The 16739-nt window shown below is 40.2% G+C and overlaps 1 protein-coding gene across 6 annotated transcripts in view; it reads left to right on the plus strand.

Annotated features, from left to right (window-relative positions):
- The window catches only part of RAP1GDS1 (Rap1 GTPase-GDP dissociation stimulator 1), a 90960-nt gene extending 75621 nt beyond the window's left edge, over positions 1 to 15339 (plus strand). For all 6 annotated transcript variants that reach the window (XM_059471065.1, XM_059471064.1, XM_059471068.1 and 3 more), the window contains 8 exons: positions 2456 to 2599; positions 2862 to 2993; positions 3399 to 3533; positions 5105 to 5230; positions 6226 to 6365; positions 9072 to 9198; positions 10475 to 10603; positions 14677 to 15339. In XM_059471065.1, coding sequence (XP_059327048.1) covers positions 2456 to 2599; positions 2862 to 2993; positions 3399 to 3533; positions 5105 to 5230; positions 6226 to 6365; positions 9072 to 9198; positions 10475 to 10603; positions 14677 to 14804 — 1061 coding nt within the window. In that variant the 3' untranslated portion in view covers positions 14805 to 15339. The remainder of the gene's footprint in view (positions 1 to 2455; positions 2600 to 2861; positions 2994 to 3398; positions 3534 to 5104; positions 5231 to 6225; positions 6366 to 9071; positions 9199 to 10474; positions 10604 to 14676) is intronic.
- The last annotated feature ends 1400 nt before the right edge of the window (positions 15340 to 16739 follow it).

Below are 16739 nucleotides of genomic sequence, written 5' to 3' on the forward strand. Positions count from 1 at the left end.
GCTGTCTCCTTCCAAAGCGACCACAGCTGATCCTTGTGATTGTAGTGTCATGAAAAGTGAATGGTCTTAATTGTTGAGCCAGCACATTGTTGATGCTAATTCCATCACTGATTCACTCTGTATACAATTATGTTATATTTTGTTGCTCTTTGCCCACAGTGGGAATATCAAAAGCTGCTTTTTAGAGAGCTTCACAACATTTGTCTGCAAACATTGGTTCAAGTGTTCATAGACCATTAGAGCACCAGGACATCATTTCCTGGAATCGCAGAGCCTCTGGCAATTCCATTTCCTATAACATTATTTTTGCTAGGGGCATGTCAATTGCAGAGCTAAGGACTGGACACTCTGCCCTTACTGTTCATTGAGAGATCATATGAATTTAATTTGGGTGTTTGGTGGTGTGTCTTACATAGCCCCAGGCAGCCCCTGGGAGTTTGACTCACTGCTCAAGACAGAGCAGGAATTGATGTGCACCCCTGATCACCCCTCCAGGATGTTCCTCCAGAGCAACTAGGGATCAGACAAAGGTTGCTTGTACAATGTATCATCTGCCCTTGATGGAAATAAAGAAATGAGTTAACAAGTGGAGATGGACTGATGTGGGAAGCAGTTCTGTGAAGGGAAGACATCACAGTATTTGATGGCTCTCTAACCTCATTTTAACCACTTCAGCATTAAAGCTTTTTTTAATTGAATAGATTTTTAGATAGAACTGCAAACTCAGGTTTATGTTTCATCCATTCTGTTGTGCATGCACACTCTGTGTGTGTCTGTTTTACAAAGTATAAGTCAGGATAAACTTTCACTTCAATTTAAAAAGGCATTTTGACTTTTAAGTGGCATGGAAAATCAATTCCTTTTTTCAGCTCTAAAAATGTACATCTTTTCCAAAATATATAATTTACTATATAATAACTTAAAATCTACTCTAAGGTAGTTCCATCCTCAGAATGACACAAAATAGGGTTGAACTTTTTGTGTGTTTGATATATGTCAGTTCAAATGCTTAATTGTTCCTAGAGTATGTTTTTTAGTTGCACTAAGATTTGAGAAATTCACTGCTGCTGACCCTGACTCAGATGCTTAGATGTTGAAAGGTAGTCAGAAAAACATTTCCACTGTGGATTCAAGGCATACATAAATGAGCTCACTTTGCTGGTACTGTTTAGGTGCTTTTCACTGTAGATAATTTGCAATAGGTCAGAAAGGAAAAACGTCTCAATTAAGTATTTGCCGAGTCTGGATTTTGGTGGTTGGGGTGTTTTAAGGTTTTTTTTCTAATTTACTTGTTGATTAAGCATGCTGGTGTAGCAATTTCAATTGCAAATCACAGAACATCTGCAACCCTATATTCTATAGCTAAGGGTATTCTCTATTTTTTAAAGCACCTCAGTGCAAAAGAGCCTATTTTAAAAAAAATCCCAACTGGAGATTTTGCATTTCCTTACAAAGTTCATGAGAAGGTCAGCCACTCTTAAAGGAACAATGAATTTCACTGAGGCAAAAAGCCTAGTGACACCAGGAAACTGAGAGTCAGACACATCCTTCACCAGAGGTAGAACACACTTCCTCTCCCAAGTGTGGTTTGTAAACTATGAAAAAAATATTTCCAAAGCCCTGGCCTAAAAATATTTTAACTTGGGTTAACATTTTTTTGCAAAAATACCATTTCATGTAGAAAACTAAGAGAAATCCACTTCTTTTGCACACTTCTGCAGAGCTTTGTGACTATTTTTCAAAATCAGCCTGCAAAAACTACCAGAATCACTTCCATGTATGAAGAGACCTCATACAGCATAAGACAGCCTGCCATTCCCTCTTAACAGAAAGGGAGTTTAGGCATGTAAAGAAGATTCCAAGGGAAATATCTGTTACATGTTTTGTTATTTTAGAAAAAAGAGAAAAAAATTTTGTTCCCAGATTTTATGTCACTTGAAAAAAAAAATATTACCTTCTCAAGCCTTGTTTTGAATAACAGCGAAGAAATTAGTTTGCCTCATCAGTTTCCAGAACCAACTTCTCTGCCGACCCAACCTTTTGGATTTGACCTTTCTGCACTCCTCCTGCAGCCCTTTCAACAAATGGCAGATATACTGTCTGTCTTTGGAAAGCATGAACACTGCACAGTCCTTATGAGTCTGCTGTGCCATGACTGAGGTGCCAGAAGTTTGCTGTAGAGAAATATCCTCATTTTTAGAAGTGAAGAGCTCCATACACCTTCAGCTTATGACTGTGCTCTAAAGGAAGTCCAGAGCCAGAGAGAGACTGTTAGATGAATAATAACAGAAGTTGGCCATAAGAATTTCAAATAAAGAACTCGTGGTTTTATGTACACAAGTTGTCAGTGAAAACACTGACATCACTGTTTCTTACAGTCTGTCCTGCATATGTGTGTAGGATAGATGCATTTAAAATCCTGATTCTGACTCCTATTATCCATGCTATTTTCCAGATGTCATTAAACTGCAGCTGGTTGAAGCAGGTTTGGTGGAGTGCTTACTTGAGATTGTCCAGAAGACTGTGGACAGTGACAAAGAGGATGATATTGCAGAGCTTAAAACAGCTTCTGATCTTATGGTTCTATTATTGCTTGGAGGTAAGGATGGGCTGTCACTATGTTCTGCAAAGCAACAGCAGATACCTGTAGCACTGTTTGGCAGCTGAATTTCACTATTTATTAATTTTTTAAATAACCTAGATGACTTGCTGCGCACCAGGCAAACATTTAACAGGTCAGATTTTGTCCCTCATTGCAGGATTGGATTAATTGTAGTGGAACCAGGAGAGCTTCACAAATATAAAGAGAAGTTTCTCTAACAAAGCTTTGGCTTGCTGACTCTCTGTGCTTTTTACCCCAGATGAATCCATGCAAAAGTTATTTGAAGGAGGAAAAGGCAGTGTGTTCCAAAGAGTACTTTCATGGATTCCTTCCAATAGTCATCAGCTACAGCTTGCAGGAGCACTGGCTATTGCAAATTTTGCCAGAAATGGTAAGAACATGCCATAATAACTTAAGTAAATTTATGTGTGGCCCTCTATCATGCTTTGTCTGTAGAGCTGGAAACAAGAATTGTATTGCAGTAAAGCTGTTGTTGAGTTACACAGCAATATCACTAGTTTTAAACTTTACAATCCTCAAAAGCATTAAACCTACTTTAAAAATATTATTTTGCATGTGTAGAGGGGTAAAGGGGATTTCTGCCTTCTTCTGATTTCTTCTATCACTCTTGTAAGTTTGTCATGAGCACTGCAATTCTCACATATGATGGTGGTCAAATTCTCAACAATGAAAACTAAAAAGGAGCAAGGAAACAAGCCTTCAATTCATACTAAGCTGTTGTAAAAATCTTAGTAATAATCTTCGCTTCACAAATGACTTGTTACATCTCGCACAGACGGAAACTGCATCCATATGGTGGATAATGGCATAGTTCAAAAGCTGATGGATCTGCTAGACAGACATGTGGAGGATGGAAATGTAACTGTGCAGCACGCTGCACTGAGTGCTCTCAGGAACCTGGCTATTCCTGGTAAGCCTCTCTTTGCATTGCTAACCACCCAAAGGTGAAATTCTGTTCTCCCACTCTACCCCCTAGGGAATGTGGGTGGGAGCACTGACTGACAGTCCCAGAGGCAGGTCAGACTGCTGCTTTTCATTCTGGCCCATCACTGCTTTTTTGTCGGTAGCACAGCAGTTCAGAAAAGCAATTCTGAATACATCACAGGCATAATGACTGTCCCTTGCCACTTTGATCCCACAGTATCTCCCACCAAAGAAAGGGCAGCCTTGTAATTGCTGAGGAGCTGATGAGGCCTTGAATATGATTTCTCAACCTTTTTTGTCCAGAGCACTGCATATTTATTTTTCTTTCTGCTTTTTTTTGCTTCATTTGCAATCTGTCTCACAGCTGAGGGTCCCCACCAGAGAACAGTGCCCACTTTGTTAAACACTGCATCTTACTTAAGACACTGAAAGTTGTCAAATTAGAGCTGGAGGTAGACCAACAGAATAGCCAGCCTATTGCAATTAGTTACTGTTTGTTGGCAGTAAGCTGAATGCTAATTTTGTCATTTTTAGTAACTTAATTTGTGTGAGTTTTGATTGCCCAAGCATAAAGGTAGAGAACACACACAAAACAGCAAAGCAAATCCATAACACTTGTGTATGGTTTCTTGTGCCAAGCCAAAAATAAGTCTTTCATTCACATAACCTTATTTTACTATTTTTGGTTTTGATAAATCCTAACTTTTAGAAATGATCATGCATACATAACTAAACCCACTGAGGTTTAGCAGTATTCCATTTGCTTACCTTTCTCAGGTGAGTCATTCTTTTCACTTCCATCAGTCAGCTTCCCTGTAGCCTGTGCTGAAGGGTGTCTGCCAGAGACCTACATCACCATCCCTGTACATTGTTAGAAAGAAACGAGCAAGTAATAACTGACCTCAGTGATGAGCTCTGTGTCAAAACACTGTTTCAAATACCTAAGAAGTATTTTTTCCAAGCATACTACTGGGCAAGATTTGCACCTTAAATGCATTTCAGAGAGCTCTGTGAAAGTGGAGAACATGGACTAGTGGAAAGAATGAAAGAGAGGTTGGAGAGGGGAAGAAGGCAACAAAAGACTACAGACTCCAGGCATGTCAGGCTAGAGTGTTATTTGTATGAAGTATTGGAACTGGGTAAGGGGTTATTCTGCTAATTGGATGCTTTGCTTTGCTAATTAGTTCCTTTGCCTGTGAGAAATTGAAGAGTGTGGTTGAGACTCAAAGATTCCTCCTATTTGGGAGTGCAAGTATTAGCCTGGGCTCCTGCCTGATGCATTTGTGGAAAATACCTTTCCTACACCAAAGGTATCTTTGGTGATGTCAAGCTGAATACAGAAATTTAGATGTGCATGCTATGAAAAAGCACTTATTTTCACAGGAACCGTGACATTTTTCCACAACACACTATCACCAGTGCACACTGTTCCTGAAGTCTGTGCTCACAACCTCTTTTTCAAACCACGTCTGAAAATTTGCTTCCAGTCCAGCTCTGAAATTAACTGCATCTTCCAGAAATGTTTTTGAGATCAATCCCTGTTCTTTATTCATGCAGTTGTAAATAAGGCCAAGATGCTATCAGCTGGCGTTGCAGAAGCTGTATTGAAATTTCTCAGATCGGAGATGCCCCCTGTTCAGTTCAAGCTGCTGGGAACATTAAGAATGTTAATAGATGCACAAGGTAAAAATAAACTGTTCTCTATGTTAAGTCATTCTCTTTGGTTCAGTCTGTGATACGCTGCCAAGATTCTTAAAAAGAGAGAAGCGAAGCTTTTCTAAATTTCATTCCTGAAGTCATGGAATCAATTTAATACACATGCAAAAGAAGAGGAACATGGGTTGATTTTTTTTTTTCAGAACTCCTAAACTGACTACCAGGGACCCTCCAAATAGGTGTCAAATGCTTATTTATTTTTGAACTTCTTTACACGGTCACATTACAAGTGTGTATTGAGGTGTGAGTGTTTTCAGCTACCACTCCTGTTTTGCTGTTCACTTACTGTATTCCCTGGCTGTACCTTGGTCCTTGGAACAGGATAATACTCTGTTAATTGATAGACTGCAATTCTGAAAAGAAAAAGCACCTTTTAGTTACCAACTTGTTCCAGGATAAGGATTTATAAAATCAGAAATCTGCTAAAAACCAGAAATAGTTCATGAGGTAAATTAGCTGTGTATTTATTTTTGACTCAGTCCTACAGATTTTTTCAAAAGATCCATTCTAGTTCTAGCAAAGCATTGGATGCAGAATAGACTTTTTTTGAAGAAACTTACGTGACTTACAGTCTATCAAACCTGATCTAACCTACCACAGTGCTCCCTTCTGGCAGCAGTCCCTCCTGGTTTTTAATTCTTGAGCTGACTCACAGCTCAGCTGGGCGTGTGATATCACCTGTATTTTCCCTACTCTTCATCAGTGCACAAGCTTCAATAACTGGGCTGATAAGTTGTTTCAAAAACTGGATTATTAATGTTTTTCTGGATTTTTTAAAAATTTCTTTTCATTTTGACTGGCTTTACTTGCTTCAATGCAACCTAGACTGTTCCCACTGGTAGTGCAGGCTAGTGAAGTTCTTCTAACTCCTTCAAGTTAGTAACTTTCAGCTTGTTTTTCTAGCACTTGCTTAAAAAATGTGACAACCTTTTTGTTGTGTTGTTGGCTCCGGCATCATGTAGCGGAAGCAGCTGAACAGCTGGGCAAAAATGTAAAACTGGTGGAACGCTTGGTGGAGTGGTGTGAAGCCAAGGATCACGCAGGTGTGATGGGAGAGTCCAACAGACTCCTTTCTGCACTTATACGACACAGCAAATCAAAAGTAAGTTAGTGGACTTGTCAGAACCAAGAGTTACCTGTGCACTTCCTGTGGGTAACCAACCCTCCACCTTGCAATCCTTCTAGCAAGCCAGCTTGGGTATTCATGTGTTACATCTCCTCTGCCCAAGGCTTGACTCATTTTTATTTTAAATGTATCCTGCAGAAGTTCAGCATGCTGTATTCTCTGTGTTTTTATGATGCTATATATGAAGAATCAGTAAACTCAGTTGTTAGGAACTTGCTATATATTTATATATAAAACTGAGATCCAGAAATAGTCTGTCTCCCTACTCTTCATACAGCATATTTCAAACTTTTAAGATTCTGATGGATCATAAGAAATGATCATTTATTCCAAATTCTAACAAAAGCTTGCTTGTGTATGGCAAAAGGTACAGCATTAGGAAAAATTCATCTGACCCTCCCTTCACCTTCATATCAATCAAATATCTTTACCTAAGCAGTCCAAGTCCATAATTCTTGTTCAGCTGAGTATTAGACAAAGCAGCCTTATAAAGGACAAACACATCTCTGGAGACAGGCTATTTCAGGCTCAGACTTCCTTCAGCATGTTCACTGATAAGGACACAGACTGCATTACTGAACTTAAATAGCAAGTGTGATTTGGAGAGCTCAGACTGTTACAGTGACCTCTTCATTCATCCATGGCCTTTATGAAGTGAAAATTATAGTAGAGGCCTGATGTGTACTGAGTGTCTCCAAGAACAAATCAACAGGCCTCACAGGGATTTAAATCTTTGCTGATTGCTAATATCACTGTCTCTGCCTAATACCCCTTCTCCATTTTATGTTCAGCCTCTAAAACTGATTAGGGTTCATTTTTCTGGTTCTCACTTCTTCTGCACCCCTCCCCAATGTCCCCAACATGTATGCATACATGGCAAACACCACCACAGATGTGAGACTAATATTCTCTATAGGACAGCAGAATTTAATTCTAAATATGGAGACAGTACTGATTACATCAAATAGATATTAATGCAGAAATTAACAGCTTTATCACAGGTGAATTAATTTTTGTTGGGTGCATGTATTCACAGAGGAAATTTGACATGAAGAGGATAACAGAGCTCAGAGGGTGGGGTTTTTTAGGCTTTTGCTGCCCTCTAGGTTTGAATATGAGTACAGCTGTACGGCTCTTACCAACATCAGGTTTGAATTTAGCTTTTAATTTTAAATGCTTTGGGGTAATATTTACAAAAGTAACAGTCAGTTTTAGTCATTCTACAAAACTGGAGTAGGTACCTGTGATTTCAACCACACTAGCACCAAACCTGATGGCTGTCATCTATTCAGTACTGCCTTTTAAAGGGTGAGGTTCATCTACAATATAAAAAATTCTGATGTCAAAGATGCTGATTGGTTCCTAAGCCTTATATACCCAAAATTCCACACCAATTTAAATAGAACTTAGCAGTTCCCAGATTATCTCAGTATGAAAACTACTTTGGAGTGTTGGTTTTTGGTTTTTTTGGGTTTTTTTTTGTTGAGATTGGGATTGAAGGTATTTAAATGGTATTTTGTGTTTAGGTTTAGATGCTTATTTTTTAAATTTATGTTATAGTCTCGCAGTAGTGAGACTATACATCTCACTATTTTGGCTGTGGCTAGTGTAAGAAAGAGGGACGTGGTTTAAATGGAAATTTAAGATATACATGAAAAACTTAAATTGTATTCTTGTTTCAAGAAATTGATGCTACTTCAAACCTTTGTGCACTCACAGGACAAATAAAAAATAATAAACAACCAATCCACATTTCCTTGAACAGTTTCCTTTCAGCGTGCCAAGTTACCTGATTTTCAGGCAAACAATTTGCAACAATTTTTGGGATATAAGATGGTGAAAAAATGAGGTGCACAACCACTTGTGAAATTACAACTAATACCTATAGAGTATTAGTCTACTATAATCTTTATCTCATCACATAAATTGGATCAACTTTTGGACTTGAAAACAGAATCCCAGCTGGGTATTTTTATCTATTTTAGACATATTTAATGCAGTTAAATAACATTTTAAGTTCCTAGATACTGGGCAGCAGTACAGGAGTACAGTTCACTTTAACAGCTGGCTTTAGAACAGAAACCAACACATTGGTGTCCCATACGTACCTTTTCCTTACCTCCTTTGTATTTGAAGAAAAATTCCATAATAAGATACCACTGCTTGTTTTCCTGTCTTATGTCTAAACAGCTTTTCAAGTACGCCATTTCTGTTACATAGTAAGGTGTCATATTTGTGATCTCACCTCTCTGAACATTTTGAAGAAACTCTGAAAATTCGTGGAGAGAAATGAAGAATTTAATAACTTTATTGTAACTATGTTTGTGTGTTTCCTTATCTCAACCATATAGTTTGTTGGATACTTTGAACCCCTAATCAATTGATGATTGATGGCACAGCATGAGAATTTGAGTTACCCGGTATAACCTGGAAAAGAGTTCATTATGTGTGTCTTAACTTAGTTATGGGGTTACCTGCCTTGGTTTAACACATTGTATCTTACAATTGCAGAGCAGTAACAGGTGGCCAGCATATCTGTACATTGATGTATAAAGTGATTGCATGTGCACAAAGCCAACAAGTACCCTTACCCAAAGATAACACAGCACCCTGACGGTTCTCTTATTTAATACAGTTTGTATGCAATGCAGAATTTTGTCATCTTTGCGTTATTTATTTTAGGATGTAATTAGGACCATTGTACAGAGCGGTGGCATCAAGCATTTAGTAACCATGGCGACCAGCGAACACGTAATAATGCAAAACGAAGCTCTCGTTGCATTGGCATTGATAGCGGCTCTAGAGTTAGGTGAGTATCCCAGGAGTTCACTCCACCATTTCCTTTCCAGTCTGCGCCCAAGAGAAGCCATGGAGGGAGAATGCAGTGTAGAATAGCCTCCTCCTTCCACCTGCCTTTCAGTTTTTCCATTGTGCTTCATGCAAGCACAGGCAAGCCATCATGTTACGCAGGAAACTGGAGAGTGCTGGTTATGCAGGATCTGCTCCATCATTCTGGTAGGTGGTGGAGTGATCTAGAAAGGCCCTCCAGCTTAACTTTCAGATTTGGGGTAAAACTGAGAAAGCAAACATACCCCAGACTAGAGACTATATGACCTGACCACATTCCTACACTGGAATGTTAATCTGCTTTTGAGAGAGCTTTTTAAAGTGAAGAGTCCACTTACCTAATAATTAAAAACTAGAGAATACACGGGGGTGGTTAATGCCTCCAACGTGTCTCCATTAAATTACCCAGGATTAAGTGCAAGAATTGCCATATGTAGGCAGACATGATTACATGTCTTGACCTGCATTTGTAGTACCCCAGCTTTTGAAACAGGAAAGGAAATGCTCAACAGAAGTTTTGTTTATCCTGTTTACTTATTAACTAAAGAACTAAACAAACAACCTTACATATTTTTGTTCTTGATTTCATCTCTTGCCATTGCGTACTTCAGGAATGCTCTGTTCAACTTTTGAATCACTGCCAATACATCAAGGAATTGTTTTAAATAAAAGGAAAGATGTTCCTATTCACATGAATCATCTCTTTGTCTTGTCATCAGGCATTTAAAGATTGAGCCAAATTCAATACATGTATCTTAGAAAGCTACAGAGGCAGTAACTCAAATGGAGATCTTGAAAAGTTTTCCACAGGCTTTGTAATGGACCCTGAGCTCCCTCTACCATAGAATTGAGAACTACACAATCTTTATTTACTCAGACAGAATTTCCAAAAGCAAATTGAGGCAATGGAAGTGTTGAAAGCTGAAATATTCCAGGTATTGGCCTAAATGGCTAGGAAGCCTATGTCTTTTCCATCAGCTTACTGAACATTTAGACTGGATTTCATCATTAAACTCTGTGACTCCCCTTTCAAGCAGTTAGAGAACTTCACATTTTTATAGCAAGAGCTGTGATGCTTGTCATCATACCATCAAATATGTGCTCGAGTTTTACACCAATGAGTTACATACCACAGCCTTTCACTCTGGTGAGAGATCGTGTTTCAATAAAGGAATAACACATGGAAGCGTCAAAGCAAGTGGCACTTCCAGACTTACAAATTTTCACTTGTATTTCAGTCACTGCTGAAAAGGATCTTGAAAATGCTCAGCTTGTTCAGATTCTACACAGACTGCTCTCAGACGACAGGAGTGCTCCAGAAATAAAATATAACTCCATGGTGCTGATCTGTGCTCTTATAGGATCTGGTGAGTATTCAGGAGAGGCTGCTTCCCAAGATTTATGTACGCAATACAGTTCTTTCCTACAGCTGAACACAGATCATGTGCAAACACACTGTGAGTAGTTCTCTGTTCACAATGGGTATAAACACACATAGTTCAGTTTACTATGACTCTGTAGTGTCTATCTATAGTGTCAAGGATGAAGCTGTTAACTCAGTTTTGGATATTAACTGCAAAAACTTGACCCTGGCTTCTGCAGGATGCAACTAGCTGAAACTTTTACAGGAAAGAAATGAAAGCATTTAAAACTGTACAAATATCAAATTGTCATTGTAAATATGCAGATCACAAGAATTTCATTTTCATTTCTAGCCGCAAGTTCCCTGTAATTGATCTGTGATGGTGCTTTAGGAAGAATCCTTACATTTATGTCACTAGGAAAACTCCTTCCCTCAAGCCCTCGCATGCTCAGCCCACCAGGCACAACGTGCACTAACACACATCAGTGCTGGACACTGTAAACTCTTATCCCTCTGAGCTCACCCTCTGCTACAGGTCAGGCTGTTTACAGGCTCTTCAAGTAGGCTGTGGTTTGATATTTCAACTTCCCATCTGTGTGTGGGGAAACAAACAAAAACCACAAAACAAAAAAGAGCAAGGTGTCAAGGGGAAATTTCATTCAAGGTTTTAAGAAGTTGCTACATTTCTTTCATTCAGTTCTTTAAGAAAGATTGTATCTGTGGAGAGAGAACAAATTTCTTTCCATAAAGGTCTAGGCATTTACAGTCAACTAAGATGACAAGGAACTGGAATAATTACAGAAAGGTGGAAAGTCAGAGCCTGTCTGGACAACTTGGCAAGTGTGAAACATATGAAGGTTCTCTAGAGGTTAGTTTACAGCAATTCAATTAATAGATTAAAAGTTACCACAGTTAAATGTGTGCTGTCTCTGTAAACAAACATGCTTTTTTATTTAAACAGATTTCATCACGCCTACTGCAAGTGTAATTTTGGAGACCTGTACATCTATGCAAGTGAATATTCTATTCCTGCCACTTTATAGAACAAATACTCAGTTTTAGAGAGTATACACAGCTCAGTGGTCAGTGTGCAAAGATTGTGCTCAAAATTTGCTAACAAGCCTCAGCTCTTAGTAGGCACTCACTTTAATGCTAAGACATGTAAACTTAGTTGATACTCACAACCTTCTTGAGCCATTTCATGCTTTGGACTATCCATGCATTTTAGAGCAGAAGCCAGAGGTTCACAGTCAGCCTCACTGTCTTGATCTTTATTTCCACTGCTTCCAACTAAAATAATTATCTCCAGAAAATCTGCCTGACAGTTGCATTTTCCCTTCCTGAATCTTGTTACCTGCAAGACTGACAGAGTTATTTAAAGTCAAATACCTGTCTCCAGAGTAGAGAGCAGTCTTATCTTAGGGGGGTATTTTAGGGTTATCTGAGTGGCAGAGCTCAGTCTGCCACTGCACTGTAAGCTTTGTCTAGGTATGAGGCTCCTTACCCTGCTCCCAGAGAACAGACAGCAGCATGTCACTGCATTATGCAGCTGAGAAGTTAAGGGCCAGTATTTGACTGACCCAGTGCTCTGCCCTGATTCCTGATGAACAGACCTGTGTAAAAACAGTGAGGACACAAGAATAACAACTGAGCAACCTTGGTATTAACTTCAAAGATGGGGAGGTGGGGGGTTTTACTATTTTAACCAAGGAGCTGATTGCTCTTTACAAGGGAAAATACTAACATGTACCTCTTACAGCTCTGTTGCCTCTAAACTGTTTTCATTACCATCTCCACATCATGAGCCACGTTTCCTTATTCTACTGTGAACAGACCTGTGTAGTTATTTTTAAGCTAAGTGACCACAGTATAGTTCAATAAAGACTAGAAGCAGCTCCACTGGTTTATTGGTTTTGTTTAATTCTCCAGTGACTGCTGTTGTTACTCTGTTACTTTGTTATGGGGTATCTGGCATCACATTTAACCTGATGCTGCCAACATCTGTGTGTTCACAGAACAGGTCGAGTAGGAAGGGACCACAGTGGTCCAGCCTCCCTGCTCAAGCAGAGCCATCCTAGAGCACATGGCACAGGACTGCATCCAGAAAGTTCCAGTGAGGGAGACTCCAGAACCTCTCTGGGCAATCTGTTCTGGTGTTCAATCACCTGCACAGTGAAGGAGTTCTTTCTCATGTTAAGGTGAAACTTCCTGTGCATCAGTTTCTGCCCATTGCCTCTTGTCCTATTGCTTGGCATCACTAAGCAGAACCTGGTTCTATCCTCTTCACACTCTCCCTTTAGATACTCATAGACACTGATGAGTTTCCTCCTCTGTCATCTCTTCTCAAGGCTGAACAGACCCAGCTGCCTCAGCCTTTCCTTCTGAGAGATGCTCCAGTCCCTTGATCATCTTTGTCGCCCTCCACTGGACCCACTCCAGGAGCTCCATGTCTCTCGTACTCAGGAGCTCAGAGCTGGACACAGCACTGCAGGTGGTGCTTTATCAGTACTGACAGAGGGTCCCCTTGACCTGCTGTCCATGTTCTTCCCAATGCACCCCAGGATACCAATGGCCTTAATGGCTACAAGGATACACTGCTGGCTTATGGACAGCTGTTCATCTACCAGGACACCGAGTCCTTCTCCACAGAGATGCTTTCCCCAGATCAGCCCCCAGCCTTTGCTGGTTCCTGGGGTTATTGTTCCCCAGGTGAAGAACTCTGCATTTGCCTTTGTTGAACTTCAGATGATGTTAAGCAGTTAACAGATACTATTTTTATATGATTCTTTCCATCTGGAAGTTCCTTTTGCAACTGAGTGAATGGATAGGGGTAGAAAAATGAGGACAATGGAAAATGGATCATCCAAAGCAGAGCATTCTTAGCTAGCACAGTCTTCTGTAGGCAAGAGTCTCCACGAAACTGGATGTTACCAGCCATGGTAAAGCACAGTGCTTTAAATACCTTCTTAAACATGTTGATATCTCAGCAGAAAGCAGGAAGTGCATACATAGCATGAACCCCCCAACAGCTTCACTGACATCAGTCTGTACATACACGTTCCCAGGTCCACAGCAGCATGACAGTGCCAGCTCTTATATGGCAGGGGTTAAACTGCATGAGAACTAAAAACATGTGAACGAGAAAGTAGGTAGGGGTGGGAACAAATGCCACAGCTTGCTTTAAAAAAAAAAATAAAAATAGCAATGCATAAAGCATAGCTATCTGAAACAGATGGTAGGGTTTTCTCATGGGAAATTCAGAGATTATGCCTCCAGCAACATGTAGAAAGCAAAATAATATGTATTTGTTGCTGAGTGGGATTTCACTAGAGAGGCATGTAACAAAACCAACCATTTTAGATCAAAACTGTGAGATGTTCAGAGTACAGGGCTTTGAGAAAACTTGTCAAATTTCTTACAATTTCTGCTCAGTTTTATGAGTTGCTGCCAACCTCTCTTAAATAATACAACAAGTAAGTAGCATGCAATCCAGGATCAGAATCATCAGACAGTGTCTCCTAGTTTTAAGTAGAATATAAACACTGCATCCATATGCAGAGCACAGGGCAATGCTCTGCATGTTGTCGTTTGCATTAACTTCAGAGCTGAGCTGTAAAGGGACAGCAAACAGTGACCAGGTGGTGACACATCCATTAAGGACCCATCTCACACCCCCACACAACCAGTAAGAGCTGACACACACAAATGATGTAGTGAGCCTGTCGCAGCCAGCTCACTTCGTCAGGCTAGTTTAAAGAATAAACCAAAAAAGTGTTTTCACTAAAAATACTTCCTAAGCATCTGTTTTGAAAGGCAATCCAGGTGGATATTCTTAACTGCTATGCAGCAGCTTGATCATTCATCATGCCCTGAAATCCATGGAGTCTGTGTGTGCTGGATGCCCTGAAAAGTTGTCTCTCCATCAACAAAAGCAATTCAAAAAAGTAAACAATAACCAGATTATGTGTACTCACAGCTGCGTGCTTGTGTGTACAGGATTTAGTAGAAAAGTTTCTCACAGTTTTCTTCTGCCTATCTCACACAAAGCACTGTTTCTTTTAATATTTCCTTTTCCAGAACCTCTCCAAAAGGAAGTGCAGAGCATGGCGTTTCTAGAAGTCATATCAAAACTCCGCAGCCATGAGAACAAAACTGTTGCCCAGCAGGCCTCGCTAACAGAGCAGAGACTTGCTGTAGAAAGCTGAGGAAGGTCTTGTTTCCAGTGCATCCCATCACAGATTTCACCTTTGTCCTCCGTCCTGCTGCCGCTCCTGCTATGTTTTCCACTGTATCACTTGTGCATGCGTGTAACATTCCCACACAAATTGATGAACTGCTGTAGGTACCTGTCCAAAAAGGTTTCTACAAATTCATAGGTGGTGTTAACATGAACCTGTCTCCACCCGTAACTGTTCTACTTGTATTCTTGTTGCTTGGGCCACATAGTAGAATGTGCATGTTGTAGTCCTATGATGATGTAGAAGTGGTACTACACAACTGACTCTTTCCTCATGCCCCCTAACTGCATAAAAAAGTACTACTAAATTAGGGACGAGATGCAGCAGCTCCAGACTAGTGTGCTGACTATAGGATTAAGAAGTAAATCTAGCTCAATTTTTGGTGCTTTGGAGATTCAGGTTTGAATGCAATGTACTGCTGCTCATTCACTGGTCTTGCCTATTAATGTCAAACTCGTGGTACCTAGAGGTAACAAATAAAAATTTCAGTGCTCTCACTTTACCCTGTGGTTTGTCCTTTTTTCTAATCCACACAGAAGCTGCGACTGCACCACCATGCACTGGTGAGTTCTTTTTGTTCCTGGCTCTGGCCCGACGCGATCACTGCCTTTCAGCTGAGCAGATACAAAGGAAGCTATTCCAACCACTTTCACTGTGTGTGCTCACACAGAGGCACTGTGTGGCATAACAATCATGCATTTTAGTAGCAATGCATGATACAATACTTATCTTATACAGCCATGTGTGTACGAGTGCTCCTGGGCTTGCTTGGGATTGCTTCTTTGTTTACTGGGGGGTTTTTATAGATAGATTTTTAAAATAATATCTTGCAGCAGCTGTTCAGCAGAAGCCCATCAAGTGAGAAATGGAAGATGCAAGAGACTTCCTTTCTCTCCTTTCCTAGGTAAGGGAGATGGAAAACTGCCAGTCTGAGCATCTTATCTCACAGCGGCTCTTTTGTAGGTCTATAACATGCCAGCAAGCAAACCAGCAGACAGCACTTGGGCAAAAGAAGGAGCCAGTTGGGATAGCGGTTTCCAACAAGCCAGCAGATGTTATTTTGGACTGTGTGATACCATTACCTAGCATGATCAAGCCCACCATGCATGAAGGTCACAAGATCTATAACATTTTAAAGTGAGTTCAGCACTCCCCGTGCTGAAGTGCCAGCCTCAGAAGTTTCAAGTTCCTTTTCTTACGAGCAGAGGCAGCAAACCCAAAGTCCAAGCACCTATGACATCCCATGCCAGGTAATTGCAAATCACTGCTTTTGGCCTTCACAAATTCACTCCCTAGCTCCATGAAACCACTGCTTATCCCTCAGATACTGTGATGGGAAGATGCCAGCCATGAGAGTAAAGGGATTTTTTATGTAAGCTGGGTGTGAAAAAAAATTTGCTTTCAATAGCCAACTTAAAGTCTCAGATTGTACCAAAACACAGCAGATGCTACAGGAGTTTTCACATTGCAGAGATTCCACATCCATTTAATCCAGGGCCAGAAACATTCAGAAAAATCCTCTAATACCAAACTGCACAACAGCAAAAAACCAAAACAACAAAACACATTCAAAAAGCAAATGCTAGTACTAGTGCAGTAAAGCTACTGACAAGGTGCAGAATTGTCAACACAAACCAGGAGCTTGTGACATCAGGCTCCAAATAACACAGAACCTCTGCACTGCTGCTGAACATAACCAGCGTGTTTACAATCACAGCTCACAGGCCCTCACAAGGCCAAGTTCTCTCAGGCACAGAAACTCCATTGACTTAAACAGAATCCAAAATAATATTTGAAAGGCCAGTTATCAACAACCTGCCTGAGGCCAGTTAACAACAACCTGGTTCTTGAAAGAGACTGCTCCTTTTGACATTGGTATAAACTGCAAGTGCTCACACAAAC

The sequence above is a fragment of the Ammospiza nelsoni genome, chromosome 4 (genome assembly GCF_027579445.1).
Source record: "Ammospiza nelsoni isolate bAmmNel1 chromosome 4, bAmmNel1.pri, whole genome shotgun sequence".
NCBI lineage: Eukaryota > Metazoa > Chordata > Aves > Passeriformes > Passerellidae > Ammospiza > Ammospiza nelsoni.